This window comes from Nomascus leucogenys, chromosome 10, assembly GCF_006542625.1.
Source record: "Nomascus leucogenys isolate Asia chromosome 10, Asia_NLE_v1, whole genome shotgun sequence".
Taxonomy (NCBI): Eukaryota; Metazoa; Chordata; class Mammalia; order Primates; family Hylobatidae; genus Nomascus; species Nomascus leucogenys.
Window position 1 is genome coordinate 64,078,917 of NC_044390.1, and position 27,945 is coordinate 64,106,861.

At 58.7% G+C, this 27,945-nt stretch overlaps 3 protein-coding genes across 12 annotated transcripts; 1 reads left to right on the plus strand and 2 right to left on the minus strand.

The window, feature by feature from the left end:
- Positions 1-64: 64 nt before the first annotated feature.
- Positions 65-7,604, minus strand: PNKP (polynucleotide kinase 3'-phosphatase). 6 transcript variants are annotated; one of them, XM_030821084.1, is made up of 18 exons: positions 7,550-7,604; positions 6,685-7,108; positions 6,270-6,433; positions 5,615-5,661; positions 4,353-4,652; positions 3,559-3,638; positions 3,414-3,471; positions 3,197-3,304; positions 2,902-2,973; positions 1,930-1,978; positions 1,774-1,844; positions 1,600-1,692; positions 1,410-1,506; positions 1,271-1,332; positions 1,005-1,114; positions 841-928; positions 671-732; positions 65-583 (listed from the first exon to the last, which is right to left on the minus strand). In XM_030821084.1, exons 2-18 carry the CDS (start codon positions 6,894-6,896, stop codon positions 319-321), a joined length of 1,938 nt encoding a protein of 645 aa, XP_030676944.1. In that variant the 5' UTR covers positions 6,897-7,108; positions 7,550-7,604; the 3' UTR covers positions 65-318. The 6 variants fall into 6 exon arrangements, with proteins under 6 accessions (XP_030676944.1, XP_030676948.1, XP_030676943.1 ...); XM_030821087.1 differs by lacking the exon at positions 7,550-7,604 and having other exon boundaries at positions 426-587; XM_030821088.1 differs by lacking the exons at positions 6,685-7,108; positions 7,550-7,604 and having other exon boundaries at positions 5,615-5,744; positions 6,270-6,649.
- A 572-nt stretch (positions 7,605-8,176) lies between these two features.
- Positions 8,177-16,808, minus strand: AKT1S1 (AKT1 substrate 1). 4 transcript variants are annotated; one of them, XM_003269790.4, is made up of 5 exons: positions 16,008-16,808; positions 12,041-12,426; positions 10,940-11,017; positions 10,675-10,844; positions 8,177-9,196 (listed from the first exon to the last, which is right to left on the minus strand). In XM_003269790.4, exons 1-5 carry the CDS (start codon positions 16,058-16,060, stop codon positions 9,053-9,055), a joined length of 831 nt encoding a protein of 276 aa, XP_003269838.1. In that variant the 5' UTR covers positions 16,061-16,808; the 3' UTR covers positions 8,177-9,052. The 4 variants fall into 4 exon arrangements, with proteins under 4 accessions (XP_003269838.1, XP_003269840.1, XP_030676956.1 ...); XM_003269792.4 differs by having other exon boundaries at positions 16,658-16,776; XM_030821096.1 differs by having other exon boundaries at positions 15,914-16,651.
- A 157-nt stretch (positions 16,809-16,965) lies between these two features.
- On the plus strand, positions 16,966-27,910 carry TBC1D17 (TBC1 domain family member 17). Of its 2 annotated transcripts, none has more exons than XR_004032030.1 (17): positions 16,966-17,165; positions 17,570-17,668; positions 17,925-17,999; positions 19,703-19,826; positions 20,685-20,892; positions 21,456-21,567; positions 21,657-21,815; positions 22,172-22,300; positions 22,381-22,484; positions 23,066-23,160; positions 23,668-23,784; positions 23,874-23,974; positions 24,075-24,174; positions 26,622-26,719; positions 26,876-26,992; positions 27,314-27,477; positions 27,584-27,910. XR_004032030.1 is itself a non-coding variant. In XM_030821095.1 (17 exons), exons 1-17 carry the CDS (start codon positions 17,145-17,147, stop codon positions 27,782-27,784), a joined length of 1,947 nt encoding a protein of 648 aa, XP_030676955.1. In that variant the 5' UTR covers positions 16,966-17,144; the 3' UTR covers positions 27,785-27,910. The 2 variants fall into 2 exon arrangements, 1 of the variants encoding a protein (XP_030676955.1); XM_030821095.1 differs by having other exon boundaries at positions 27,391-27,477.
- Positions 27,911-27,945: the final 35 nt, after the last annotated feature.

The following is a 27,945-nucleotide window of genomic DNA, read 5'->3' on the forward strand; positions in this document are numbered from 1 at the left end:
AGCTGTAAGGTGGCCCAGCAGGCTGGACAGCCTGGGAACTCACTGGGTCTGGCTCTCGGCTGCCCACACCCTCTCCGCCCCCAATCTCCAGACCGACAGGCCTTGGGTTCAAGTTCAGTGTCACAGAACCTGAGCTGGATTTTGTCCTCAGGGGTCACACCTGGCCTTGAGCCAGCCCTTCGGTTGGGGCTCATGGGCTCACCAGCTGGCTCTCGAGGGGCCACAGTGCCTTCCCTGTGTGTTCCCAGGCTAATGTCTAAAGTGCCCATGCCAGGTCCCAGCAAAGCTGGAATCCCCTCTGTAGGGCCCCACCTTTTGTTACCTGAAAATGTCCTTAAAGCCTCCATCCATGTGAGAAACTGTGGCAGGCCTGGAGCCCCTCCCCCATGGGGACCACCCTCCTTCCAGCAAAATGCCGGCCAAGCTCATGGAGAAACAGCATTTATTGTGGAGGGGAGCTGGGCGGGGCTCAGCCCTCGGAGAACTGGCAGTACAGCCGCTCCAGCCTCGGCTCCACGCACAGCCGGAACGGGATCTCCAGGATGGCAGAGAAGCCTTCGGCCAGCGTTGGGGCCTGGAACTGCTTCCTGGCAGTGGTGGGAACAGTGAGGGACAGCCTGGCTCATGTGGCCCAGCCAGTGCCCCTGCCCGCTGCTATCCCCAACAGTACCTGTAGCCATACATGACCATGTCTGACACGGGGACATGAGAGGAGTCCGTCATCTCTCGAAACTGTGGGGACATCAGAGGGGGCGGCAGGCCCAGGGGTCAGGGGAGGGAGGGGCACCTGGGGGCGAGGAGGGGGGTCGGGGGTGCAGCCTGGGGGCCGAGCGGGCTCACCCGGTTGTTGTGGCGCGCCTGCTCCAGAGTGGCCGTGAAGAGGAAGCAGCGGCAGGGGACGCCCGCGGCTCGGGCGCACTGGACGTACCTGTGGGGGAAGGAGCTGGATGTGCAGGCCCCGCCCACCCCGCCGCAGGCCCCCTATGGTCCCGCGGTCCGGCTACCTGGCGCGGCTCGCGGCGTCCGGGTTTGTGTTGTCGATGGCGACCCGTTTCCCTTGCTTCAGGGCTGTCTCACACGCAGTCACACAGCGCTGCCAGGAGCCTAGCGTGTCCTGGGGACACGAGAGGTCACAAACGGATCCGGAGACCAGGGGGGAGAGAAAACTGAGCGGGGACGGGGGTGGGCAGTGATGGAGGGAAGCCGCCCCAAACTGGTTGAGAAGTGGAGATGGGAACTATGATTTGGGGCGGCCACAGCCTGGTCATACCCTGTTCACGTGGACGTATCCGGCCGACACGAGGTGCTTCTTGAGAAAGGTGGACTTCCCGGCTGTGTGGGGGGCAGTGTCGGTGGGTGGCCCAGGACCCAGGCGGGGCTCAGGGCGCGGGCACGGGCAGGGCACTCACCCCCAGGGAATCCCACTGCAACAACCACCTCCGGGCTAGCGCTCAGGAGGGCCCTGGACTCCGGGAGGCAGACAGGCCCTGAGCAGGAGACAGTCCTCTGCGAGGGGCGGGACATGGGCGTGAGACCCGTCCCCGGCCCCATCTCCGGGAGCCCTCCCATCGCCACCCCCACCCCCCCCCCGGGCCTCACGGGATCAAAGGTAGGGAGCTCGAAGCCGGCTGCTGGCCACTTCAGAAAGAACTCCTCAGGTGTGGCGAAGGGCAGGCCAAGATTGAGGGCAAACTAGGGGTTGAGGACGGACATCAGACACAGGCCTGGGTCGGGCTCGGGCGCGGGGCAGGGGGCAGGGGCCAGGGGCCTCACCAGGCGATCTGCGCAGGAGAAGTCTTTCTTCTTCCGCCCGGGGGCCCAGTTGGCCGGGCGTCCGGCTGCGTCTGGAACACACGGGACACCCCGTTCCCACCAGTTTGGAGGGAGGGAGGGGTCCCAGCCCACCCTCAGCAGCCTCCAGGCCCTTACCTCCCACAAAGATGCTGTCTCCGATGGAGATGGGCGCGCCCTCGTTGGCCTACGGGAGATGGCAGTGAGGAGGCCTTTCCAAGTGTTCCCCCGCAGCGGTAGCGGGTCCCTGGGGCTGCTTCGCCTGGTCTGTGCCCCGCATCAGGCCTCATCCTCCGACCTTTCATGTCCCCACCATCCAGCCACTTTGCACCATGCTCCTGGACCCCTGGGGTCTCCCCACCCAGCCCCCTCCCTCCAGGTCTCCCGGCTTAGCCGCCTCCGGTTCCCCACGCGGCCACCGGAGGGCACCCACCCTGCTGTAGCTCCAGCCTCCGGGGTGCCGGCACCTCCCAGATTCCCCCTCTCTCAGGGCAAAAGCGGGGCCCTCCCTCTCCCCTCCCTCGCTTAGGGCCAGCCGCATGGGCCTTGCTGTCCCTAACTAGCCCAGACTAGGGACTGCCTCAGGGCCTTTGCACTTGCTGTCACTCCCGCAAGGGGGGACTTTGCACTTTCCCCAGGTGTCCACCTGGCTCCCTACTTCCCCTGCCTTAGGCCTTTTCCTCGGATGTCACCTCCTCAGACGCCATCCCTGCCCATCACGGGTGAAACGATGCCTGCTTTCTCCACCTCCCTCCCTCCCGCTGTTTTACACGCCAGTCTGCCCATCCGCCTAGAGTTACTGCCCTCTCCATGCGGGCCCTGCGGGAACAGGCTGTCCCGCTGATACCTTCAGCTCAAGAACGCGCTAAACTTCAGAACAAATGCACACACAAATGAATCAACGAAGGAATGAACAGCTTCCCTACTATGATTTAGAAAGTTTAAAAGCATTGGTTTCGTAAACCAACATCTAAGATGTGACAGCAAAAAACAGAAGGCAGGAGTGAGGGAGGACAGGAGTAAGGAGGCCATGACCAGAGGCCTGGGAGCCCAGGAGTGAGGGGCTGCAGCGAGGAAAAGGAGGGGGGCCGGGCAGGCTGTGAGACCCACCTGTTCCTGCAGATGGTCCCACATGCCCGTCACCGGCTTCCGGTACAAGCCTGCATGCGTGGCCACCAGCACCTGTGGATGGGAGGGGGCCACCAGCTTCAGCTCCCCCACAAGCACCTACTGGATGCCACCCCAGCCCTCACCCAGCTGAGCGGAGCTGCAGAATTTGTAGCTGATGATGGGTTCCTATCAGCATCACACTGCCAGAGGCCTCCGCCTCACTTACCCCGGAGTCAAGCCCTCGCTCTGGATCTCTGTGTCCCCACATAGCTCCCAGCCTCCCTTCCAGCCATACCTGGAAGGGGACCCCCAGCTTCTCCACCACAGCCTCCACCTTGGCCTTGAACTCCTCAGCTGGCAGCTTCCCGCGCCCGATGCTCATCTGGTTGGTGAAGATCACCAGCTGGGGAGCAGAGGGTGTCACCAGGCGCCCTGCCTCACCAGGGCCTTGGTCTGACCTGCAGTCAGACCGCCACGTGCACGTGCCCATGCAGACAGGCAGCTGCACATACCTTGTAGCCCTCAGCTTCCAGCTCTCTGAGCTTACGTGGAATCTCTGGGTACAAGATCCTAGGGCAGGTAGGAAGCAGCAGGGGTGACCCGGGGCCAGAGGTGGACTCCAGGCCTCACTCACTCCCTTGTTTTGCCTCTTATCACCTCCAGTCACTGGGGCCAGTGGGAAAGACCTTCCCAGAGCGTGTGGTGATGAGGGTCCCGTCCAGATCAAAGCCAGCCACCTGGTGTCACCAAGGAAAGACAAACAGCAGCACTGTGATACCCCTAACCCTCCTCACTCACAGGCTGACTCACACCAACCCTGCCAGGCAGGGTGTTATCACTGCCATCTCACAAATGGGGAAACCGAGTCACAGAGCACCTCCATGTCAAGCATCCGTGATGCCTCTGAGTGCGGCCTGACATCTTAACCTGTCTCCTGTTACTCCTCATGATCCCGGCCCCAGGATTACAGTCTTTAAAATGGGGGTTAATGTCTTACTCAGCCTCCTTCCTCCCCTGGCCTTCACCACCTCGGTGGGCTAATAACTGTGAAAATAAAAGCAGGAGCAAAGCTTTGGGTGCTAACTGCGTGTCAGGAACTATGCCACGTGCTTTTTATGGATTCAGCATCGTAAAGATGAGAGACACGAGACTCAGAATGTGGTGGTAACAGCATTTGAACTCAAGTCTCTCTGGACATAAAAAATCCTCATCATAGTAGCTCCTACTGAGACAGCCATGGTCATTGCTGATTACTGGGTGGTCACCGTGGGTAACGCAGGAGCTGACATACATCATTCTCCCCACTACTTACAACGACCCCTGCGTTTATCATTAGGCCCATTTCTCAGAAAAGTAAGTAGAGGCTAAAACGACGTAGAGAGAGCACGCAACAAACCTGGGATTGGGTCCCAGTCTGTGGCGGCTCCCTCAGCCCTCGGCGTGGCCCTCACCTTGCCCTGGGGTTTCACCCCAGCTGCGGTGAACACTAGCAACTTCTCCAAGTTCTCCCAGCCGGGGTTTGACTTCCGCATACGCTTCTTCCGCGGCTCAGCATCTCTCTTCTCGTCTTGGGACACCGGAGGGGTGCCAGGTGGAGTACCTGGCTGGGATTCTGGTGTGCGAGTCTCCTCCCAGCGCAGGGTCAGTGGGTGGAGGCCATTGACCAAATACAGTGTGTCCCCTACCCCCAGAGAGCCCTCCAACCCCGGCTTCAACTCCTGGGTTCCGGCAGTTGAGGGGTTAACTCCCAGCTGCAGAAAGAGAGGGAAGAGCTGGGACTGGCTCCGCCCCCACCAGGAGCTTCCTCCAATCAAATACCCAGCGGAAAAATCAGCCCTTCTCCACCACTAATCAGACCCTTAGGCCCCACCTCTTCACTTTGGAAGGGTAACAGGTTTTCAGCCTTGTCCGAATCTTTTTTTTTTTTTTTTTTTTTCTTTTCCTGGAGATAGAGGCTTGTTTTGTCGCCCAGGCTGGAGTGCAGTGGTGCAATCTCGGCTCACTGAAACCTGTGCCTCCCGGGTTCAAACGATTCTCCTGCCTCAGCCTCCCGAGTAGCTGGGATTACAGGCACCCGCCACCATGCCCGGCTAATTTTTGTATTTTTAGTAGAGATGGCGTTTCGCCATGTTGGCCAGGCTGGTCACAAACTCCTGATCTCAGGTGACCCGCCCGCCTATCCTCCCAAACTGCTGGGATTATAGGCGTGAGCCACCGCGCCTGGCCGCCTTGTCCAATTTCTAAGGTCTTGGACAGGTACCCACCTCATTGAAACAGGCAACACTTCTTTCTTTACTGGACACACCCCCTTCTCTCCCAGCCACATCTTTCCTTTTCTTTTTTTGAGACAGGTTCTCGCTGTCACCCAGGCTAAAGTACAGTGTGGTGATCACTGCTCATTGCACTCTTGACCTACTGGGCTCAAGGGATCCTCCCGCTTCAGCCTCCCGATTAGCTGGAACTACAAGGACGCGCCACCATCCCCGCTTATTTTTTATAGAGACAGGTTTCACTATGTCGCTCAGGCTGGTCTCGAACTCCTGGGTTCAAGCGATCCGCCCACCTCAGCCTCTCAAAGTGCTGGGATTACAGGCTTGAGCCACCATGCCCGGCCCCAATCAGATTTTCCTAATGTACCCCTTCACTGATGGCTTGCAATTCCTCCCCAAATCCCATCCCCAGGCCTTGCTGCCCCTTGCAGAGGCACTGATACCTGTTTCACTGCCACTGTCCGGGTCTGGGGATCTGCGACCAGCTCCACTGAGGATTGGAGGGGTGGAGTCAGGATTCGCATCCTTGTGTGGTTGGTTCCCTCATTTCTGGGGAATGTGGCCTGCTTCAGGCTATAGCATCCAGGGAGTAAGAGGCAGTTTATTTCTACACGGGATTGGCTCCTTGACATGCAGTAGCCAGATGGTGGCACTAGGATTGCCTGACACTGGTCCTTGCAAGGGACAGGGAGGTACTTTTCTCTATAGAATTGGTTTCCTCCTTGACAAAAAATGTGGCTAGATACAGGTCCGGGGCTTGGCCTGTTACCATCCATCCCAACCCTGCGACATTTACTTTTCTCCATAGGATCATTTTTCTCTTGACAAGGGTCGTCGCCTGTTTCTGGATTTCCCGATGGCCTGAGTATCATCCGCGCAGTGAACATCCTCCCGAAATTCGCTCGATCCCCTCTCCCCCAAAGGATCTAGCTAGTTCTAAATCAAGCACAAATTTTCTCTTCCCGTACTCCCTAGAAAGCACCTTCCGACTTCGGGGCTGGCTGCACCACTGCAATCCCGCGTAGCAGCCAAGCGTCCCTCTGGATTGTTCCCGCTTTCGCAACAGGCCACACCCCCTCCAGCTCAGGCCCCGCCCACCTTGAGTTCTGGAGCACTTCCGGTCCGTGACCTGGGTCAGGGGTCCCCTGCCCAGGACCAGGGCTTGCCCGTCCGAGGGCAGGAAGATGGGGGGCGCTCCCCCAGGGGGGCTCTCGAGCCACAAGCGGCCCGGGGCCTCCACCTCGCCCATCCTGGGTGCCGGCCTGGGGAGCAGGTAAACGGGCTTGAGTGGCGCACAGCCCCAGTTTGCTGCAGGAAGTCCCGCCTCCGCCCACATCCACTAGGAAGTTTCCCCACCATTAACTGCTCCGGAAGTCCCACCCGCTCGCCTTCCGCGGGTCGATCCGTTTCCCAGGCGACGACGCGTGCTCCATCCCTCCGCGAGTTGGAATCCCCACTTCCCAGGGCACAGGCAGAGAGCCTCGCACATGCCTCCGCCCCGCCCCGTACTCACCCGGGACCGCGGCTGGGGCTCACGGCCACTTCCGACCAGGGAGGTCCTGCCCGAGGTGCCCCGCCTGCAACCCGGCCGGCTGCGCTCCGTTTCTCGGCGAACGGAAATGACTCGTCCCCTCGTGGGGGGCGGGGCCTGGCCGCCTCCCACAGCAGCCACGCCCCTTCCCCGACTCCCGGCCCCCAGGGTCCCTCGGCAGCCCTGACCTTCATCTCTCTTGCTGCAACGCGAGGCTCAGGCCGGTAGCGGGGACTGGATCCTTCGTTAGCAGATTCGCCTCTTTCCACCTTGACTTCTAATTTTCATCCTGGGGAGGAAGCTTATTTTCCCATCTGATGGTCATTGTCAGTCGAGGAAACCTCCGCCTCCGACAGCGCCCCTAAGTCCTTCTTTGGCTTCACCCTCGATGTTCTAGTTTACTCATCTATAAAAAGGATAATCGTTTCCACTTCGTGGGGTTACCATGACGATTAAAGGAGCTAACACGTGACAAAAGCTTAAAAAAATGTTTGGGTGGTAGTAAGCCCTGTTTGTCTTTTTTTTTTTTTTTTGAGACGGAGTCTCTGTCGCCCAGGCTGGAGTGCAGTGGCGCAATCTCGGCTCACTGCAAGCTCCACCTCCCGGGTTCACGCCATTCTCCTGCCTCAGCCTCCCGAGTAGCTGGGACTACAGGCGCCCGCCACTACGCCCGGGTAATTTTTTGTATTTTTAGTAGAGATGGGGTTTCACCGTGTTAGCCAGGATGGTCTCGATCTCCTGATGTCGTGATCCGCCCACCTCGGCCTCTCAAAGCGCTGGGATCCCTGTTTAAGTCTTATTTAGTGTTAGCATTCTTCCGGTAGTGGTCTGGTGGGATTACGTTTACCTAGTCCTAATTTCGGACGAGGTTCCACCTGCTTTCTAACCTCCAGCCATTTTTTTTTTCCTTTGGAGAAGGGGTCTCACTGTGCTGCCCAGGCTGCTCTCGACCTCCTGGTGTCATGTGATCCTTCCGCCTTGGCCTCCCGGCTGGAGTTCCTGGCTTTGCTGGTGAATATGTGGGCTCTGGCTCCAACACTCACCCACTCAAGATGGGGTTCCATGGTCACATAAGACTGGGATGCTCTCCTCCACCCCATGAACCTCTGTCTTCATATCTATAAAATGGGCACAGAGCCAGGCGCGGTGGCTCACGCCTGTAATCCCAGCACTTTGGGAGGCCGAGGCGGGTGGATCATTTGAGGTCAGGAGTTCGAGACCATCCTGGCCAACATGATGAAACCCTGTTTCTACTGAAAATACGAAAATTACCCGGGCGGCACTGGCGCGTAATCCCAGCTACTCAGGAGGTTGAGGCAGGAGAATCGCTTGAACCTGGGCGAGAGTGGGACCCTGTCTCAAAAAAATAAATAAAATGGGCACAGTAATTCCAACCCCCAATTGTTCACTGATAATCAGACGCTGCCATTCGGTTTCAGAAAATGTTGAATGAACACTCACAACACACTTCACATTTATCTGTCAGAGGTAAAACTCTTTAATCTCAGAGCGCCCTTCCCAACTGCCGATCCCCCAACCCCTCACTCTCTCCCCAACACCAGGGCCGGAGAGTGAGGGCCCCTGCCCCCCACCTTGGGTGGACGAGGGCCCTTTAAGGCACCTGTGGAGGTGGGGGGCGAGGGGTGGGAGCTGGTACCATCCTGGATGCAGGGACGAGCTTCGATTGGCAGGCTGTTGTGGGGACGGATGGAACCAATGAAAGGGGGTGCCAGAGGCAGGGACAGTTTGGGGCCATCCCTGAGGGGATCAGGGAACAAGTTGTCTTGGGCTTGGGCAAAGACGACCCCAGCCCCCGTAGTGTAAAGAACGTAAATTGAAGGCCCCGGGCCAGTTCTGGGAAGAGGAGGGCTTGGCCACGCCCCCAGGAAGCTGGAGCCAATTGGGAGGGAGAACTCAGGAAAAGCGGACGGTGACTATGTGGAGACTGGTCAAGCCCTTTACAGGACTCGAGCCAATCAAAAAAAGAGCTGCCCAGTAACTAGGAGATGGAGCCAATGCCATGCGAGCAAAGCCCTTGTCGCTAGGCAGAAAACAACGGAGTTGACCCATTTAGAGCTTAGAACTCAGCGAGCCAATCCCTTAATAGAAGGAATCTGTCGCTAGGCGGAGAGACAGACCCAATCGGGAAACGGGACAGATCCCGCTCCTCGGCGCGAGAGGTCGTGGGTTGGAAGGACGGCGGGGATTGGCAGAGGCGGGTCAATCCTGGGAACGGGAGACGCAAGGAGGCCGGTCCCGGATCGGCCTCAGATTAGCGGACCCCGGGAGTGGGGCGGGGGCGTAGTGTGGGACGGGGCGGACGCGGCCCGGGACGCTCTCTCCCTGGGCCTCAATATTTCCGCTTCAGCTTCTGGAAGTCGCTGGTGTTAAGCCGCGGCCGTGGCAGGTCCCCGAAGACCTGGGTGTCCTCCGCCTCTCGCAACACCAGCGCGCGCATGCTCGCCGCGATGCGGTCCAGGTCGGGCGAAGAGGGCTGCGGAGACGGCGACGGGCGAGGTCAGCGCCGGCAGGGCACTCCCCCTGCACCCACACGCGGTCCAGGGGTGCACCCTGGCTCCAAGCCCACTCCTAACACGTCCCCGCCCTGCCACCTGTGCCCTGCGATGCCCACTGCCAGCAGTGCCCTTCCCCGTCTTGCTCCGCGTAGGAACCCTTCTACCCAGTTCAGACACCTCCTCAGCCTTCCTGCCCCTCTCCCCCTCCCCTTCTTGGCCTAGGACATTGCTTCCTACACGGTGGAAGTGCTGTTGTCTGCTAGCCATTAAGGCTGCGTGCACCGTCTCATCTCTGAGGATCTGGGCTGGGGTTTCAGTCATGTTCCAATCAGACCTCTGCCGCTGACAAACTGTGAGCAAGAGGTTTTGCTTCCCTAGGCCTCACGTCTCCCCTTCTGAAAAATGGGGCAGATAACAGGGTCTCTGTGAGGGCTGAGATAATCAGCTGTTACTGCTTTATCATGTGGCCACTGCGCTACAGAAAAGATCCTTCCGTGTCAGCCCCCACCAAGGAGCAGTCCTACCATTCTGCCTGCAGCTCCGGCACTACAGCCCCCTTCACCCTGAGCTGGGCCTGTCCCCTCGCAGGATGGGACCCGGAGACCCAGATCAGGAACTGGACCTGAGCCCAGTGGGAGACCAGCCCCTGGGCACAGCACTCAGGAGGCCACAGCGTTCAATTAACTGTGTTGCCATGAGTCGCAAGCAGAGACAGCAGCAGCAAGTGGACCCTGCCTGCACCGGGCCGTTCCTGGTCTTCAGCGCTCACTGCCTCATTGAGGGAGGATGCACGGAAAAGGTCACGACTGTGACTGCTGGTTTGCACATGAGGACACTGAGGCTTGAGAGGGGGGACTGTGGGGATCCAGGTCTCCTCCCTCAAAACCCACAGCTCCTTCCTGAAACACACCTGGGTTCCAGTCCCAGCTCTGCCTCTCAGGGAAGTCACATGTCCCCTCAGTGCCTCAGTTTCCCCTCTGCTTCAGGGAGGCTCAGTGAAGGGTGAGGAGGACCCACCCAGGCCAGCACAGCCCAGCCCAGGAGCTTCAAACAGGGGTTGCTACAAGGGATGAACAGGGGACCAGGGGGTGGGACAAATTCTGCAAAGGGCCAGGAATGTGCAGGGTGGGGATGGGAGGTGATCTGAACCCTCCAAGCCTCAGTTTCTCCACTGGAGGGCATGCCAAAATACCTGTGCCTTGCCCAGAGCAGGTGTTCTATAAACAGAGACGCTCCTGGAAAGGAGAGGCCTTCTCTATAAGGCACTAGGACACATGGTAAGGCTGCAATTGTTAAAACTACAAGGCTGGGGTCCAAGAACTCGCCTCCTGAGGTTGAGGGGAAGATTCAGTTAGCTTATGGGTGGAAAGCAGCATCCATGCTGGAGGGCTTCCTGGAGGAGGCAGCTCAAAGCCCTTCCAGCTGCTCTCCCTACCTCCCCACATTTGCCCCTCACCGGCCCATTCTCCTCATCTGATGACCGCGCCTCTGTCCTCTTCTCCTTGAAGCCCCAGACGGGCACAGACACAGGCAGGGACTTGGCGTACTGCTGTGTGGGTAGGGCTGAGGCTGGGGGCACTGAGCAGGTGGGGGGGCCGGAGGGGGTCTCCTCGCTCAGGCTGCCATCTGAAAGAGAGGGTGGATTTCAGCTTCTGTCCCTGCCTTTGTGCCGGCCGCCTGCCCGCCCCCAGGTAGGGAGGGGAACAGCCTGGGACACTCACCGTCTGTACTCTCGGGGTCCGACTCACAGAAGGGGGGAAGGTCCTGGAGGGTGGCGTCCTCATCCATCACGAAGAGCCCTGTGGATGGCGTGAGTTAGAGGCCCAGGCCAGGCAGCACCTAGCCATGCTCCGTGTGCCCTCCTCCTCAGCCACAGCCACCGCCACAGCCACCACCTCCACCTCCCTGAGGCTTCTGAGACCCATTTCCTTCCCCTCAAAAACAACTTCCTCTGGCAGCCTGCCTGGTCATCGGCAAAAACAAACCCAGTTTCTGTGGATCTGCCACCTTCTCAGCTGCACACAACAGGCTGCTAATGTGAAACCTCTATGATCTGTTCGGGACGATGTGACTCAAAATACAGCCTGAGAGAAATATGGGATGACTCTGACCTCTGTTCCACACATGGAGACCTGGAGGCCCAGAGAGGTTAGGTCACTTGCCCGGGGTCCCATGGCTACTAAGGGACACCACCAGGATTCGAACTCAGGATGCCTGCCCTTCACCCTATGCGGGTTTTCTACAGCAACGGTGAGGAGGCCGGCCATTGGTAATAACAACAAACAAGGACCTCCTAGTTACTGATCAAACTCCTACTAACTCCGCAAAGCCCTAGTGTTACAGTCCAGCCTCCGGGAAGTGCCCAACCCCCAAATTCCCCCCAAAACAGCTGGTTGCTCCCTCCCTGGCTTCCTCAGACGTTGGCTGCATCCCAAACAACTCTTTACTCCTACTTGGCCTCCCAGGCGTTGTGGAAATGACTCTGGTTCTACCCGTGACCTGCTCCAGAGCCTCCCGACCCCCACTGGGACTCCAATTCCTTGGCTAGACCGGGAGCCCCTTGAGAAGAAAGCCCGAGCCTGCTCTGTGTCCCTGTGCCCACCACTCCCAGCACAGAGCTGGCCCCAGGACCAGTAAGGCTCAGAGCAGGGAAGGGACTGGCTTTAGATCACACAGCAAGCCCCGGGCAAGCCTGTCTGGCTCTGGGGTCCTGAGACTGCACTTCTGTAGAAGTACTCTGGGCTAAGCAGGCCCCCCACCACAAAGCCTCCTGCGGGCACCTTGAGCGCTGGGCCGCCCCCGCCCTGCCCCCACCCTCTCACCTCCATTATCACTGATGCCCAGCTGCTCCCCGGAGGCCTCTGTCTCTGTGGGCTCATCCTCGTCCTCCTCGTTGTCCTCTCTGGCCAGGGTGGGCCGGGGTGGGCTGGGTGTGGGACTGGGTGGCTGTGGTGCTGGTGGGGGCGCAGGAGGCCGAGCAGCAGTGGCAGCCCTGTGGGCCAGTGCGATGTCGTGGAGGCAGCGGCGCGCTGCCTCTGCCAGGGCTCCTCGACCATGGGCAGCGTAGGCACAGGGGCCCGGGCGGGGTGGTGGCGGTGGGGCCGCAGTCAGCAGCACCAGCTCTGTGCCAGTCCGGGCCCGGAAGCGCTCAGCGGCCCCCACCACGGCCTCCCACAGCTCCTCGGGGCGCCCCGACGCCATCCGCGCCCTGCGGGCCAGAGCAGGACAGAGGGGGCTGAGGCTTGGCTGCCTACATCATCGCTACTCACTCAGGGTGTCTGCCCCTCCCCTGGATGACACTCACCCCCCTCCACCCACCTTGTCCCAGCGGTGCTGCATGTTCTCCCCAAACCTGCTACTCTCCAGGATTCTCACCATCCAGCCCTCGCAGGCCCAGACCCTGGCGACGTTCTCTACCCCAGCCCATTCCTCTTGCCCCACGTCACTGTATTCCTTCCCCTTTGGCCCTGCCCTGGCCTCTGTGGGAGCCGCCAGCCACATGTGAGCAGGGAGTACTGGAAAGGCAGGGAGTCCCAGCAGAGAGGCCTCTAACAGTAAAACCTGCACTGGGTTCTGAAGACTGAGTACAATAAAGCAGAACGAGCCGGGCACAGTGGCTCAGGCCTGCAACCCCAGCACTTTGGGAGGCCGAGGCAGGCGAATCACCAAGCCCAGGAGTTCGAAGCCAGCCCGGGCAACATGTTGAGACCCCATCTCTATTTAAAAAAAAAAAAAAGAATAATTTAATCTGCTTTTTTTACTCTTTTAACATGGTGTCTAGAAAATTTAGAATTCCACGTGGGGCTTGCATTGAATCTGATGGATGATGCCACCCTGCGCCATCGCCCAGCCGTCCCGTCGAGAGTGTCCTGCACGGCCGGGCGCGGTGGCTCACGCTTGTAATCTCAGCACTTTGGGAGGCAGAGGCGGGCGGATCACAAGGTCAGGAGATCGAGACCACGGTGAAACCCTGTCTCTACTAAAAATACAAAAAAATTAGCCGGGCGTAGTGGCGGGCGCCTGTAGTCCTAGCTACTCGGAGAGGCTGAGGCAGAATGGCGTGAACCTGGGAGGCGGAGCTTGCAGTGAGCCGAGATTGCGCCACTGCACTCCAGCCTGGGCGACAGAGCGAGACTCCGTCTCAAAAAAAAAAAAAAAAAAAAAAAAAAAAAGAGAGTGTCCTGCACAAGGCCCAGGGGGTTCCTTCTGTACCCGGAGCTGATGCTACTCCTCGCCATAGTCCTCAGGACAGGCCCTGGAGGCTCTGCGTGTTCTGGCCATCCCCAGCTCCTGGGCCATCCTCCCTCCACGGCCTTCCAGAGCCTCTGAGGCCCGAGGCCTTCAGAAAACGTGGTCCCTGACCTGGATGACTTGTGCTCCATTCCCCACCAACCTTTCACTCATCCTAGGGTGGAAGAAACTTTCCCTCACCCCTAGATCCAGCCAGTCCCCTCCCTGGGGGGTCCCACACTGTCTGAGTGGCCACCTTCCCAGCACACTTCCTTCCGGAGGGAACTGGCTGGTTCCATGACTGAGGCTTCAGAGAGTCGGGGCTGAACAAAGGCAAGAAATGGTGCTAGCGCTGCTCTCTGTGCTGGGAAATCCATGCGGCTTTTCCTACAAGACTGTTCTGGCAAGTCCTCTGTCATCCCTGATCCCCCAGCGTGCATCAGATGACTTCAGGAGCCCATCCGATGCCCTGGGCTTTCTCCATGAGCACTCATGTCACCTGAGCTTGTGAGAGCTGTACCCTGGCTGCCTCCTGCATCAGACTGTGAATTCCCCCAAGGTCAGGAATTTGTGTTTGCAGGACAGGTCGGCCCTAAGCAGACAATGCAGGGTGCATCTCCTTACCGGGGGAGAAGAGCGAGGGCAGGGGGGCTGGGTCCTTGCCCTGACTCTGTCTCAAACCTGCTGTGTGACCTTAGACGGCTCACTGGCCCTCTCTGTGCCTCATTTTCTTCCCCAATAACCAGCGTGGTTGAGCCAGAGCTGCTGGGCTGTGGAAGAGGCTCTTCCGGGAAGCAGTGGGCACACTCCCACTGCACGGATTCAGGCACAGCTGTGGTCCAGCCTACCAGGGTGAAGGGAGCAGGGAGTCTGGAGTCTCAATGAAATCTGCAGGCCTTTTAGGACTCACGATCATAGATGTCAGTGTTTGCTGAGCACCTATTCAGTGCTGAGATTCCACACCTGGCATCTCACCTCCTATCTGACTCACTCAGGGAGTTCAAAGCCCCGAGGGAAGGAAGAGGTTTATCCACCACTTCCCAGAAGCCACGCAAGGACCCAAGATGGGATCAACCTTCTCATCCCACCCTTTCACCTACGCTATGAGGCAAGAGCTTTAGTTACAGTTCACCCCATTTTACAGTTGCAAACTCAGGCCCAGGGGCAGTCAGCATCTTGAAGGGTCCCACAACTGGAAGAGGCAGGGCTGGGACCTGGACTCAGAAAGTCTAGATCCGGGGCCTGTTCTAAATCCTGACCGCCATCCTGCCTGCCTTTAGGAGGGCAGATATTCTAATCCAGATGGAAAAGTGAGGCTCAGAGAGCTTAGGACACTGGCAAAAAAGCACACAGCTACACAGGGCAAAAGTGAGGCTGAAACTGCTGATTGCCCAGCCCCAAAACCCCACTGAACTGGGCGAGTACTCAGTGTCTCAAACACACCCCTCATGTCCTTCCCAGCTGATGAAGGAGGAAACTGAGGCTCTAAGCAAGAAGTGGCTGGTCCAAAGTCAACTGCCTGGCCTTGCTAGGCCTGGGGCTCTCACTTCCACGGGCCCCCAGCCCCTAATGACACACGGAGAAGAGGGGGAGCGGAGGTCCCGGAAGAGAACGTCAGGATGAACTCTCCCTGTACTCAATCTTGGAGTAGCCACGGGATTGAAGAGAGTGAAATAGGGTGAGTGGGTTGTAAGGGTTCCCCCAACTCAGGAGACATGAGCAAAAAGGACAGGGCGACTTCCACAGGCCTCTTTGCCCAGGTCCAGGGGCACCCTGTAATGTTACCCAACAGGAGAGTAGCCAAGACCTGGGGGTCCTCCTTACCCTTCAGCTTCTAGAGGAGGTCCTGTTTCCTCCAAGGAGCTGAGAGATGGAGGAAGAACCCGCCCCGATGGACGAGTTTCATTTAAGATCAGGAAGAGATGAGAGGAAAGTGAGACGTGTTCCCCACAGGAGGGGGAGCACGATGTGGCTGTCCTCTTTGGATGCGGGGAGGAGAGAAAAGAGCTAAGGAGCAGAGGGGTGGAACCACCCCTCCTATCGAAATTTTAGTACCCCACACCCCAAGATGTGAGGAACCCGAGCATGAACGCGGTAGCCATGGGTGGGGGTGAGTGCCTGGGGCCACGCTCAGCTGCCCCGAGACCTCCCAACCTCGCCCGGGGTCCAGGGAGGACCCACTGGTCTAGGAAGGAAACAGGAAATCCCGCCCAGGAGGAGGACATGACCGGAAGTCCCGCCTTTGGTCGGGTGAGGGGCGCCCCGAGGCCCCCCGAGCCATCCCCCGACCCCGTGGACGTGGTCCATGGCCCAGGTAGAGATCCCAGGCGCTCTGGACACCGCAAGGTGAGGCTGTCTGGGATTTGCCTCAGTTCTGACAGGACGATTCCCACGGGCGACCCCCTTCCAGCGCTCAGGAAAGGGTCGCTGGCGGATCCCTGCCCTCTGATCTGTGCAGGCCATACCCCTCCCGTGAGCCGCTCGCCCTCCCAGCGCCCCGCTGCCTCAGGACGGCCAAATCCTCCCCACACCGCGGTTCACAACGCCGCCTCCACTCACGTGCCCGTAGCCAGCATGGCCGGCCCGGCGCCGTCGCCGCCCTCAAAAGACATGGCGGCGCCTTGCGTCACGTCCGCGCAGTTGCCCCGCCTCCTCTCCGCACACTCCGCCTCCCTTATCGGGGCCGCCCGAGATCAAGATGGCGGCCACAGGGGCTTCATCCGAACCAGTGGACAAGGGTGACAACAGCGTGCCCATAAGAAAAATGGCGAAAGAAACGCTTCAGCTTTCCCGCCTAGAGCATTTCCATTTGCCCCCAACAATAATGGCTGTCCTCATATGCTCATGACCACAGTAAACGAAGGCAAGCGACCTGACGTCCCTGACCCACAATAAACTTCTTCGAGAAAAGTAGAGGAAATCGATGCTCGTTAACAACATGGCAGCCAACCGGGCTTAATCAGCCCATAGTGTATATTGGCTCTCCCTCCCTCCAACCTGCTCCTATTCAGCACGATGGCTGGCAAAGATCCAACACGGCAGCATTTCTTGCTTCGGTTTGCCAGGCTTCAAAATGGCGGCTCAGCCCACTTTCTCGCGACGGTGACTCAGAAATTCGTCTGGGGCCGCTTCGTTTCTGGGGGCACTGACGGCTTCATCCCGTTATCCCGAGTCCCTCAGTGCCTCTTGTGGTGTACAGCTCCTCTCACCTCCTCTTGTCTTATCCGTTCGGCTCTTCCAGCTGTCGCGCCCCGCAGAGAGATGGGACAGCCCCGTATTAACATGGCCTTGGCTGACCGGCTTAGGCCATGCCCTCGAGCAAAATGGTACCTTCTTGGCTTCAATTCCAGTATACAATATGGAGAAGGAAGTGGGCGTTTCGAGGCGTGCTTGCCCCAGGTGGTGCAGCTCTCAGACCCTCCCACTTGTTTACTTCGTGGCGAGAGGGAGAACACTGCGCCTGCGCACTCTCGGTAGCCGGCTCCACCTTCAGCGTCTGCGCCACGTGACTCCAATCCACCCTGGAGGTTCCAGTGGAATAACCCCTTTCTGAAAGATGGTTTCACCCGCTCCTTCTCTAGAACGGGTCGGGCCGCTACCACTGTCCGGCCCGGAGGGGAACTATTTTCTCCGGAAGTGACAACACGCTGACTCGGAAAGGGAGGAGGCGGGGCAGTGGGGCCTTCGGCGGCGACTATGGAAGGAGCCGGCTACAGGGTAAGCACCGAGGACGCATTCCCTCGCTTCAGTGTATGCGGCACGCCCCGTCTAGTGATCAGCTCTTCTCTCAGGCCTTGCGAGTGCTCTTGAGAATCCGGCATGGCCTTGGCAAACACCGATCTCTTATAAACGCGCCGTCACCCTCCCGTCCACCTCCCCAAAGAAGAACCTCTCATGGCCCCGCCCCCCCGGGCTCAGGCGACTCCTTGGGCCCTGCCCCCTGTGGAACGCACGCCCGTATCCGAACGCGGGCTGGACCATTCTCCCCGCCTTGGTCACGGGGCAATGGCCCTCCCGGCCCCGCCCCCTGAGGGTGGCTCCTCCCTGGGCCCGTCCTTATTGGCTCCCCAGGCCGGTCCCCTTGCTTGGGCCCCAGCCCTAGCTGGTTCCCCCCAACTCAGGTGGTGTTTGAGAAGGGCGGAGTGTACCTGCACACCAGCGCTAAGAAGTATCAGGACCGAGACTCTCTCATCGCTGGTGTCATCCGTGTCGTGGAAAAGGTGCGCTGGGAGAGAGCAGGGCTCGGACCCGCTCCGAGCGGGATGCAGGCGTTCTGGGATGCAGGCGGCAAATGTAGGAGTTTGGTCTGGCGGTCAGCAGTGGGACCTGAAGAAGGCTGGGTGTGGGAACTGGAATGAGGGGCGGGACTTTGAAAGGCTGAGGGTAGAAACTGGGAAAGTTTGGAAATTTGCAACGGAAAGTTTTGGGAATGTGGTTTGGGGAGCGCCTCTAACCCCGCCTCCCTCCTTACCCTAGGACAATGACGTCCTCCTGCACTGGGCTCCTGTAGAGGAGGCTGGAGATTCCACCCAAATCCTCTTCTCCAAGAAGGTAGGCTCCACCCGCTTTGCTCTTCTCCACTCGCTTTTTTTCTAGGTCCGTGCTGTTCTAAATCATTTGAGGGACCTGCGTACAATCCCAGACCTACTCATGGGGCACGTGTGACCCTATTTGGGCTTAGGTACTCTGCCCCTCGGTTTGCTCCTCTCTGTGAAATGGGCAGAGGATGCCCATTCAAGGAAAAAGAGCAGGGACCATGAGACGCACGGTCGTGGGGACGGCTGGCCCCTCTCTCCCTTTGCTTCTTGGGAGATCCCTGCCAGGGTGCAAGATGTGGATTCGAGTTGCTTGAAGGGAAGTGGCATTTCCTCTGGTGCCAGAGGACAGGGCCTGACAGCCTACTCACCCACTTCGTCACTGCTCCCGGCTTTCCCTTCGTTATATCTCCTGGGACTTCCCATGGCTGGACCCTGTCCTGGGCAATTCTGAGACCCAGAGATAAGTCAGATCCCGACCCACCTAAGCCCTGACCCTTACTCAGTTTTTGAGAAACTGATAGATGAGGTCAAAAACGCTAGGAAGTGTTGGAACTTTTTGCACCCAGACAGTCTGATTCCAGATCCCCAACGCTTTCTGGGAGAGCAGACGTTTGAGCTGGGACTCCCAGGATATGAAAGGACAAGAAGACATTTCAGGGACAGCAGAACAACCTTCAAGGCACACGGAGAAGTTGGATGCCTCTGTAGAGGGGTTCTTTAGTGGGGAATGAGACCTCCATTGGAGCTGTCGAGTTCCACCCAAGGGCAGGAAGTCAGTCGGCACCCACAGAGCTAGTGACCAGACACTGGAAGCCTGAGCTGGCCACCCACGCTGCCCCAGGGCAGAAGGATGAAGATGAAGATGAGTCTCCACCTTGCTCCACAGCCAAACACAGCCAAGGCACCAGGAAGTTGCTTTACGTCACTTCCGCTTTTCAGGTTGGCGTGCATCTGGTTGGTAGAATTTGTCCCGTGTCCCGGATTCCAGCTGCAAAGAAACCTGGGAAATGTAGTGTTTTTTTTGTTTTGTTTTGTTGTTGTTTCTTTTTTTTTTGACAGTCTCACTGTCTCAAAGAGTGCAAAGTGGTATCTTACAGTGGTTTTGGTTTGTATTTACCTAGTGAGTACAACAGTGTCCATTGAGCACTCCGCAGCCTGACTGCAGAGCCACCTGCCGTGTAGCATGGACCTCCCCATGCACCAGGAGACATGGGGTCAAGTCCTGGCTCGCTCTCTGGTTGCGTTCGGTGACCCTGAGCAAGTGCTGTACCTTCTTTTTTCTTTTCTTTTTTTTTTTTTTTTTTCAATGAGACAGAGTTCGCTCTTGTTGCCCAAGCTGGAGTGCAATGGCGCCATCTCAGCTCACTGCAACCTCCGCCTCCCAGGTTCAAGTGATTTTCCTTCCTCACCATCCCAAGTAGCTGGGATTACAGGCATGCGCCACCATGCCTGGCTAAGTTTTTTGTATTTTGTTTAGTAGAAACGAGGTTTCTCCATATTGGTCAGGCTGGTCTGGAACTCCCGACCTCAGGTGATCCGCCCGCCTCAGCCTCCCAAAGTGCTGGGATTACAGGCATGAGCCACTGCACCCGGCCTGCTGTACCTTCTTTGTGTCTCAGTTTCCCTCTTTATTCAATGGGGCTATCTCCCAGGGTAGCCTCAAGGCTCAGATCTGAATCCATAGCCCCTTACTGTCTGCTCCTTCCCTCTCCTAAGGACTCCAGTGGGGGTGACTCCTGCGCTTCTGAGGAGGAACCAACCTTTGACCCCGGCTATGAACCTGACTGGGCTGTCATCAGCACTGTGCGGCCACAGCCCCGCCACTCAGAGCCCACGAGAGGTAGGCTGAGGTGGCGGCCCTTGGGAAGCACGTGTGGGCCAGGTAGGACACATGTTGCCCTCAGTGGTCGTGGCCCCAAGGGCTTTGCTGCCCACAATCAAGAAGGCCACCAGTCACCACCTTCTAGTCCCAGGAGCGTGGAAGTGAATGGGAGTACAGGACTGTCCCAGCCCAGGTCAACATGGCCAGTGTCTCTGAGGTTGCAGCCTTGCCCATCCTACTGGGTTCCCGGATTGGCTGTGGGTGCCCCCACACCAGGCCTGCCCCTGAGGTTCGAGGCTGGTGGGGTGACAGATGCAGCTAGTTAGGGTGATTTGCACCATCCGGGGGTCACACAGGGTACAGGGGACATCCAGAGAAGGCACCTGACCCCTCTGGGGAATGGAGACCCCTTCTAGGAAGAAGTGATGCTGGAGCTTGGCACTGAGGGACTCTTGGGAGTTTTCTGGCAGAGAGAGCAGCCCGTGCAAGCCAGAGGCAGGCGGCCCCGGTGTGTTTAGGGAGCCGCTGGCCTTTCATTGTAGCTCAAGTGTGGGATTTTGAGTGAAGAAAGGTTGGAGGTAAGATAGGCAGGGGTGAAGGACGGACCCGAGGGGCCTCGAGTGCCAGGTTGAGGAATAGGGCCCTTACCCTGCAGGTCGAGGGGTGCCTAGGAAGGTTCTGGAAAGGCACATGTCCACTGGGCTCCCTTCCCATCTTACTCATTTGTGCTTCCGAGGAATGTGAGGCCAGGAGCAGAGGGGTGGCTTGTGGCGGGGCCCTCAGGAGATGCCTGTGCCGAAGGAACATCCTGGGTTGAGGCTGATAAGGCCAACTCTGGCCTCCCACACTTCCCCCAACACAGCGCCCTCTCCCTAGGTGCAGAGCCCAGCTGCCCCCAGGGCTCCTGGGCCTTCTCAGTGAGTCTGGGGGAGCTCAAGTCCATCCGCCGCTCCAAGCCGGGCCTCAGCTGGGCCTACCTGGTTCTGGTGACCCAGGCTGGAGGTTCCCTGCCCGCACTGCACTTCCACCGCGGGGGCACCCGCGCCCTGCTCCGCGTCCTCAGCCGCTACCTGCTGTTGGCCAGGTGAGCTCTCTCCCAGTGCTGGGCCTTAAACCGGGCCCAGTCCCTCCATGGCTGCAGCGTGACCACTCGGGGCTGTGAAAGAAACACAACTCACACTGATTTAAAGGAAGGCAGAATTGACCAGCACATATAACTGAAAAGTCAAAAGGGAGTATTGATTTCAGGCAGGACCCAGGTCCCAAAATGTTAGAAACAGTTATCCTTTTTCCCTCTGAGTTCGTCATTCTCTGGGGCCCCAGTGTCCCTGGCTTAACAACCCGGCTGGATAGAAAGCACCTCTTTCCCCACATACCAACAAGATCCCAGAGCTGCCTCTCATTGGCTCGTCCCTGAGTCAGTCACACTGGACCGGAAGATGAAAAGCCCTCATTGGCCAGCCCCGAGTCATGTGCCCACCCCTGGGATCCAGCTCTGGGCCTCCTTTAACAGCATCCCCTGAAATGAGGGATTCCCCAGGGGTGGTTGGGACGCTGCAGCTGGAAGGGATGTCGGCCAAGCACAGACAGCCTGGGACACTGGGCCCCTACCTGTGCATCACCTGTGCGTCACCTCCCGCCTCCCAGCTCCCCGCAGGATTCCCGCCTCTACCTTGTCTTCCCCCACGACTCCTCTGCCCTCTCCAACTCCTTCCACCACCTGCAGCTCTTTGACCAGGACAGCTCCAATGTGGTGTCTGTGAGTGTCCCCGGCACCAGGCCTGGCGGGTGTGGGCAGGGAGGGACGAGAAGGGGCGGGCCGTGACCTCCCTTTGGCCTCGTCCCCAGCGCTTCCTCCAGGATCCCTACTCCACCACCTTCAGCAGCTTCTCCCGAGTGACCAACTTCTTCCGGGGTGCCCTGCAGCCACAGCCCGAGGGAGCCGCCTCCGACCTTCCCCCGCCACCCGACGATGAGCCCGAGCCTGGGTTCGAGGTCATTTCCTGTGTGAGTAGTGAGTGGACCCTCCCTGTTATTTCTGGCCGTGTCTCCTTGGGCGCATGATTTCATTTCCCTGGGCCTCAATTTCCTCCGTGGTAAAACGGGGATGATAATGGGATCCCCTCAGGGGGTGCATGAGGAAAGCGCTCATGGCTCTGCCAGACACTGTGAGCACCTGCTCACTCTTACTGGGGGACCCCTCCTAACTGGGGGGTGACTTGGCTGCTGAGCCCCAGAAGAGGCTGCTGCCCGCCCCTGAATGTCAGTCAAGCTAAGAAGCTCTCTGAACTTGTGGACTGAGGCCGGGTTGGGTCCCCCCACCACCCCGCCGAGCCCCGGGCTCATTTGCCCTTTGCCTGCAGGTGGAGCTGGGGCCTCGGCCAACCGTGGAGCGGGGCCCTCCAGTTACAGAGGAGGAGTGGGCACGCCACGTGGGCCCTGAGGGCCGCCTGCAGCACGTCCCCGAGCTGAAGAACCGGATCTTCTCAGGGGTGAGTGCCAGGACAGGTGGAAGGATGGAGCAGGGCCAGAACAAGGCCCCACTGAGCTGCCTGCCCTCCTGCACCCCCAGGGTCTGAGCCCCAGCCTGCGACGTGAGGCCTGGAAGTTCCTCCTGGGGTACCTCAGCTGGGAAGGCACAGCTGAGGAGCACAAGGCCCACATACGTAAGAAAACGTGAGTCCTCAGGAGGCCCTGCTCTGCCAGGCATGACACCTGGCACCTCCTAGGGCACCAGTGGGCAAGTTCTGTGGATGCTGGTTGTGAGCCTGCTGTATCTGGGCACCATCTTGCACCTGTGGAATGCAGCAATAATCAAGCCAGACCCATCCTCACCCCTGTATGGTCTGTCTCCTGACTCCATTGCAGTTTTCATTCCTGTGCCATACTGTTTTAATGATCACAGTTTCGCAGCATGTTTTATAACCTAGGAGGGCCCATCTCTCCTCATTCCTGGTGTAGGTTATGTACCTGCCAGGCACTGAGGATGCAGCAGTGCTGGACAATTCCCTGTCCCTGGTGCCCTGTCCAGCAGGGGGTGACAAATTTTCACCAAAAGCCCACAAGGCTATGTAGTGAGAGATGCCAGGAAGGGGAAGTGTAAGGGATAGTGGCAACAATGACGAGGTGACCTGCTTGGGTCTGTGTGGTCAGGGAGGGGCTCTGCAGGGCTGACCTGGGAGGTGGCGCCAGGCTGGGAGGTCTCTGGGTGCTGCAGATAGTGGCGGCCTCACATCTTGTTTCCCTCTGCCACTCAGAGATGAGTATTTCCGCATGAAGCTGCAGTGGAAATCTGTGAGCCCTGAGCAGGAGCGGAGAAACTCACTCCTGCACGGATACCGCAGCCTCATCGGTCGGTGTCAGGGGTGGCACTTTGGGTGGATGGGAGCAGGGAACCACAGGAGGGCCTCAGGCATGAGTGCGAGGGGGAGACAGAGGGAGCCCCCTGCCTCCCCAAGACCAGGGAGAGGGCATCTTCGGGGAAAGCGGCGTGGGCTGTTGGGGAATGGCCCTGGGGGAGCAAGGCCAGGGACAGGATGAGAAAGAAAGGGAGCCCGGCTGCCTTGGGGCCCAGTCTCAGTTCTGTTGATGCCTGGAGATCTTGGCAAGTGATTTTGCCTCCCTGGGCCTCAGTTTCCCCTACTGTGGGAGGATACAGCCAGCTGGTGAGTGGGAGGCCCGGCGCCTCACAGCAGGAGCATCAGCGATAGTTTCTAGAACCAGCTCCGCTTCTCCCCCAGAGCAAACCCCGAGGCTGGGGGCTGCCGGCAGGAGGAGTAGTGGGGGCTGGCACTGGTGGCCAGCAGGGATGGGCCCCCCTACCCTTCTCACCTTTGCACCCTGTGTCCGGTCCCCGCAGAGAGGGACGTGAGCCGCACTGACAGAACCAACAAGTTCTACGAGGGTCCCGAGAACCCGGGGCTGGGCCTGCTGAACGACATCCTCCTCACCTACTGCATGTATCACTTCGACCTCGGTGGGTGCCAGGCCTGGGGATGGGCGCAGCCGGGGCTGTCCAGGGGAGCGCTGCAGGCCTGGCTGCAGCCTGACCCCATGTCCCCCCAGGCTACATCCAGGGCATGAGCGACCTTCTCTCCCCGATCCTCTACGTCATTCAGAACGAGGTGGATGCTTTCTGGTGTTTCTGTGGCTTCATGGAGCTCGTGGTAAGGCTCAGGTCAGGGGTGGGACAACAGGCCTGTCGAGCGATCAGGGGTCCTGGCACCTCAACAGGGTCTGCTCCTCCCCCCTCCTTCCGTCCCACAGCAAGGGAACTTTGAAGAGAGCCAGGAGACCATGAAGCGGCAACTCGGGCGACTGCTGCTGCTCCTGAGGGTGCTGGACCCCCTGCTCTGCGACTTCCTGGGTATGTCTCTCGGGAGGGTGGGCAGGAGACAGTGGGGCCATAGACCTTGCCAGATTCTCTGGTAGCAGCCACAGGTGGCATCCTGGACATTGGGTCCTGATCCAAACAAGAGAAACATCCCCACACAACCTAGAATGTAGAGACAGAATTGCTGTTTGAAGCAAAACTTCACCAAATGCAGACACGCAGGCACGCTGCCTCACCCCATCCTCATGCTCACCTAGATCCTGTTTGGGCTTTGCCTTTGGCTTAACCTGCAGGATATTTTTCAGAAATAAGGACCTAGGCATTCATGCCCCTTCTTATCTCCACCTGGCTGTGGCTCACCTTGAACCAGGAATCAGAGACTGGTTCTCTGGGCCCTGGGGCTGGGGGTGCTGCATCCCAGCTTTAACATTTTTATTCTTCGACCAGGCACAGTGGCTCACGCCTGTAATCCCAGCACTTTAGGAGGCCAAGGCGGGCGGATCACTTGAGGCCAGGAGTTCCAGACCTGGCTGGGCAACATAGCAAAACTCTGTTTCTACTAAAAATACAAAAAAATTAGCCAGCCGTGGTGGCACATGCCTGTAATCCCAGCTGTTGGGATTGGCTGAGGCACAAGAATCATTCACACTGGAGCGGGGGAGGTAGCAGTGAGCAGAGACTGTGCCACTGAACTCCAGCCTGGGCAACAGAGTGAGACCTCGTCTCAAAAAAAAAAAAAAAAAAAAAAGGTCGGGTGTGGTGGCCCACGCCTGTAATCCAGCACCTTGGGAGGCCAAAGTAGGCGGATCACCTGAGGTCAGGAGTTCGAGACCAGCCTGGCCAACATGGTGAAACCCTGTCTCTACTAAAAATACAAAAATGGTCGGGGCGGGGTCAGGTAAGCACTGGGAGGCCGAGGGGGGGATCCGAGGTCAGGAGATCGAGACCACTGGAACACGGTGAAACCGTCTACTAAAAACAAAAAATTAGCCGGGCAAGTGGGGGGCGTAGTCCAGCTACGGGGGTGAGGCAGGAGAATGGGTGAACGGGAGGGGAGCTGCAGTGAGCCGAGATTGCGCCATGCACTCCGGCTGGTAAGGCGGACCTATCTCAAAAAAAAAAAAAAAAAAAAAATTAGCCAGGGGTGGTGGCGGGCACCTGTAATCCTAGCTACTCAGGAGGCTGAGGCAGGAGAATCACTTGAGCCGAGGTTGCACCACTGCATTCCAGCCTGGGCGACAGAGCAAGACTCTGTCTCAAAAAAAAAAAACAAAAAAGAAAGTTAAAGTTGCTGTTTGATATCGTTATTTTTCTTGAGTGCAGATGGTGATGATAATAAGTTAAACTTATTCATGAACATTTCCTCGATGCTTTAGGACCCCCAGGGGAGGGAGCTGAGATATTCTGTCCTCACCTTACTGATGAGGAAACTGAGCCATAGAAAAGCGTCACCTCCTAGGGCACAAGGACAGAGGCTGCCTCTGTGTCATTCGAAGTCTTCTGAAGCATCACTTTTCTTGGTGGCACGGCATCGTGTCCACCTGCAAGATGTGGTAGAATTGATTTAACTTGACCTGCTGGAGATTCGGGTCCTTTGCAGTTTTTCATCACGGTGCATAGTCTGGGTAATTTCTTTAGGTTCACTTCCAAGAAGTGGAATTTTGTTGAGGACAGTGCTTGTTTTCACAGCTTTGAAGAGTTTGTCCTCCGTTGTTACTTTCCTAAAAAGTTAGAATGCTCAGACTCTCACTCTCATTTGAGTTAACTTGGGCGGGAAAAAAGGTTCAACACCAGCTTAATTTTTTTTTTCTTTTTGAGATGGAGTCTCGCTCTGTTGCCCAGGCTGGAGCGCAGTGGCGCGATCTCGGCTCACTACAACCTCCACCTCCCGGGTTCAAGCGATTCTCCTGCCTCAGTCTCCCAAGGGGCTGAATTACAGGGGTGTGGCACCATGCCCAGCTAATTTTTGTATTTTTAGTAGAGATGGGATTTCACCACATTGGCCAGGCTGTATTTTTAGTAAAGATGGGGTTTTACCATTTTGGCCTGGTTGGTCTCGAACTCCTGACCTCAGGTGATCCACTCGCCTCACCCTCCCAAAGTGCTGGGGTTACAGGCATGCGCCATCGCACCCGGCCCTCAGCTTAAATTTTTGCTAACAGCATATCTAGGAGTGCCAGTTTCCTTAGCCCTCACCAGCAGCGGGCACTGAGGTCCGTTTCCTTGGGCGTGCTGGGCGTCCTGCCTCCCTTCCATGTCCATGACAGATGTGGAAGTATAATAGCACACTTCCTCGAGAGTGGGAGGAAGGAGGGGCAGGGCCCACGTTCAGGGCTGCTCCTGCCTCACCTCCGAGGTTCCCAAGCCAGGCATAAGTCACTTGCCTAGACTTATGGGGAAGGTCTTCCAGTCAGGATGACTTCTCAAACTCTCAGTCCCAGCGCTGGACAAGGCTGAGTGGGCTCCATGTCATCCCCCAGATTCCCAGGACTCTGGCTCTCTCTGCTTCTGTTTCCGGTGGCTGCTCATCTGGTTCAAGAGGGAATTCCCCTTCCCGGATGTCCTTCGGCTGTGGGAGGTGGGCCAGCCAGTTTGGGCGAGAGGCCTGAAGGGGTGGGCTCACCTGCCCTGGGAGAGGCTGGGAGGTTGGGCGGAGAGGGGCAGACCCTGGTGGGACCTCAGGCCCAGGCTGGGCTATGACCTGTCACTCTCTCCCTTTGTCCCGCACCCCCAGGTGCTGTGGACAGGGCTCCCTGGCCCCAATCTGCACCTGCTGGTGGCCTGCGCCATCCTGGACATGGAGCGGGACACCCTCATGCTGTCCGGCTTCGGCTCCAATGAGATCCTCAAGGTGAGGCTCCGGCCCCGCCCCCGCCCTGTCCACCCTGAGCTGGGCGCTGCCCAGGGCCGCAGCACCTCCGGGGAGCAGGTGTTCAGTGTAGGATTATTGAAGCCTGGTTAGCTGGGAGCGCAGTGAGGGTGGGGCCGCGTAGGTTTCCTTTCTGCCCCATCCCATGCCTGCTCCCAGCAAGGTCCTCCGGGCAGGTGGGTGGGGACCTGCCCTCCCCGAGTACGTGCTCAGAATGCTCCCGGAGGCCTGAGAAGCATGACTCCCCCAGCGCACCTCTGAGCCCCCAGAGGGCCAGCCCGGTGTGTCTTCATTGTTTCCCAGCACGAGGCACAGAGTGGGCGCTCACGGGCGGAGGTGGCTGAGTGCCGGCTGGCGCCTGACCCACCCCCCTCCCGCAGCACATCAACGAGCTGACTATGAAGCTGAGCGTGGAGGACGTGCTGACCCGTGCCGAGGCCCTGCACCGCCAGCTAACCGCCTGCCCCGTGAGTCTCCGTCCCCCCCGCAGCGCCCCGCCCGAACCCCGACTGACCCCCGCCCCCATCTCACCTTCACCTTCCGCTTTTCGCTTCTCTCATCCCGCGCCTCCAGGAGCTGCCCCACAACGTGCAGGAGATCCTGGGGCTGGCGCCGCCCGCAGAGCCCCACAGCCCCTCGCCCACCGCCTCCCCGCTGCCTCTGTCGCCCACCCGGGCCCCGCCCAACCCGCCGCCCTCCACGGACACAGCCCCGCAGCCCGACAGCAGCCTGGAGATCCTGCCCGAGGAGGAGGACGACGGCGCCGACTCCTAACCCCACCAGGCAGCCTCGTTCTGCACAGGCACTTTAGCCCGAGCCAGGCACACCTGCGAGGGGGCGGGTGTGCTCCGCCGCCCTACTGATAAGCTGGCTTCATTAAACTGACACTTCTCATGTGCAGTTGGCTTCTTGTTGGTGGGGGGAAGGCTGCCAAG

Excerpts from the sequence above, each read along its gene's own strand:
- PNKP (XM_030821083.1), bottom strand. The coding sequence starts at position 6,058 with ATGTTCACTGCGCGGATGATACTCAGGCCATCGGGAAATCCAGAAACA. Across the intron at positions 1,979-2,901 it reads GGGACCATCTGCAGGAACAG|GCCAACGAGGGCGCGCCCAT; the intron begins GTGGGTCTCACA and ends CATCTCCCGTAG. Across the intron at positions 929-1,004 it reads GACGCCGCGAGCCGCGCCAG|GTACGTCCAGTGCGCCCGAG; the intron begins GTAGCCGGACCG and ends CTTCCCCCACAG.
- AKT1S1 (XM_003269790.4), bottom strand. The coding sequence starts at position 16,060 with ATGTCTTTTGAGGGCGGCGACGGCGCCGGGCCGGCCATGCTGGCTACG. Across the intron at positions 11,018-12,040 it reads GGGCATCAGTGATAATGGAG|GGCTCTTCGTGATGGATGAG; the intron begins GTGAGAGGGTGG and ends CGCCATCCACAG. Across the intron at positions 10,845-10,939 it reads GGACCCCGAGAGTACAGACG|ATGGCAGCCTGAGCGAGGAG; the intron begins GTGAGTGTCCCA and ends CCTCTCTTTCAG.
- TBC1D17 (XM_030821095.1), top strand. The coding sequence starts at position 17,145 with ATGGAAGGAGCCGGCTACAGG. Across the intron at positions 22,301-22,380 it reads AGAACCGGATCTTCTCAGGG|GGTCTGAGCCCCAGCCTGCG; the intron begins GTGAGTGCCAGG and ends CTGCACCCCCAG. Across the intron at positions 23,975-24,074 it reads GTGGCTTCATGGAGCTCGTG|CAAGGGAACTTTGAAGAGAG; the intron begins GTAAGGCTCAGG and ends TCCGTCCCACAG.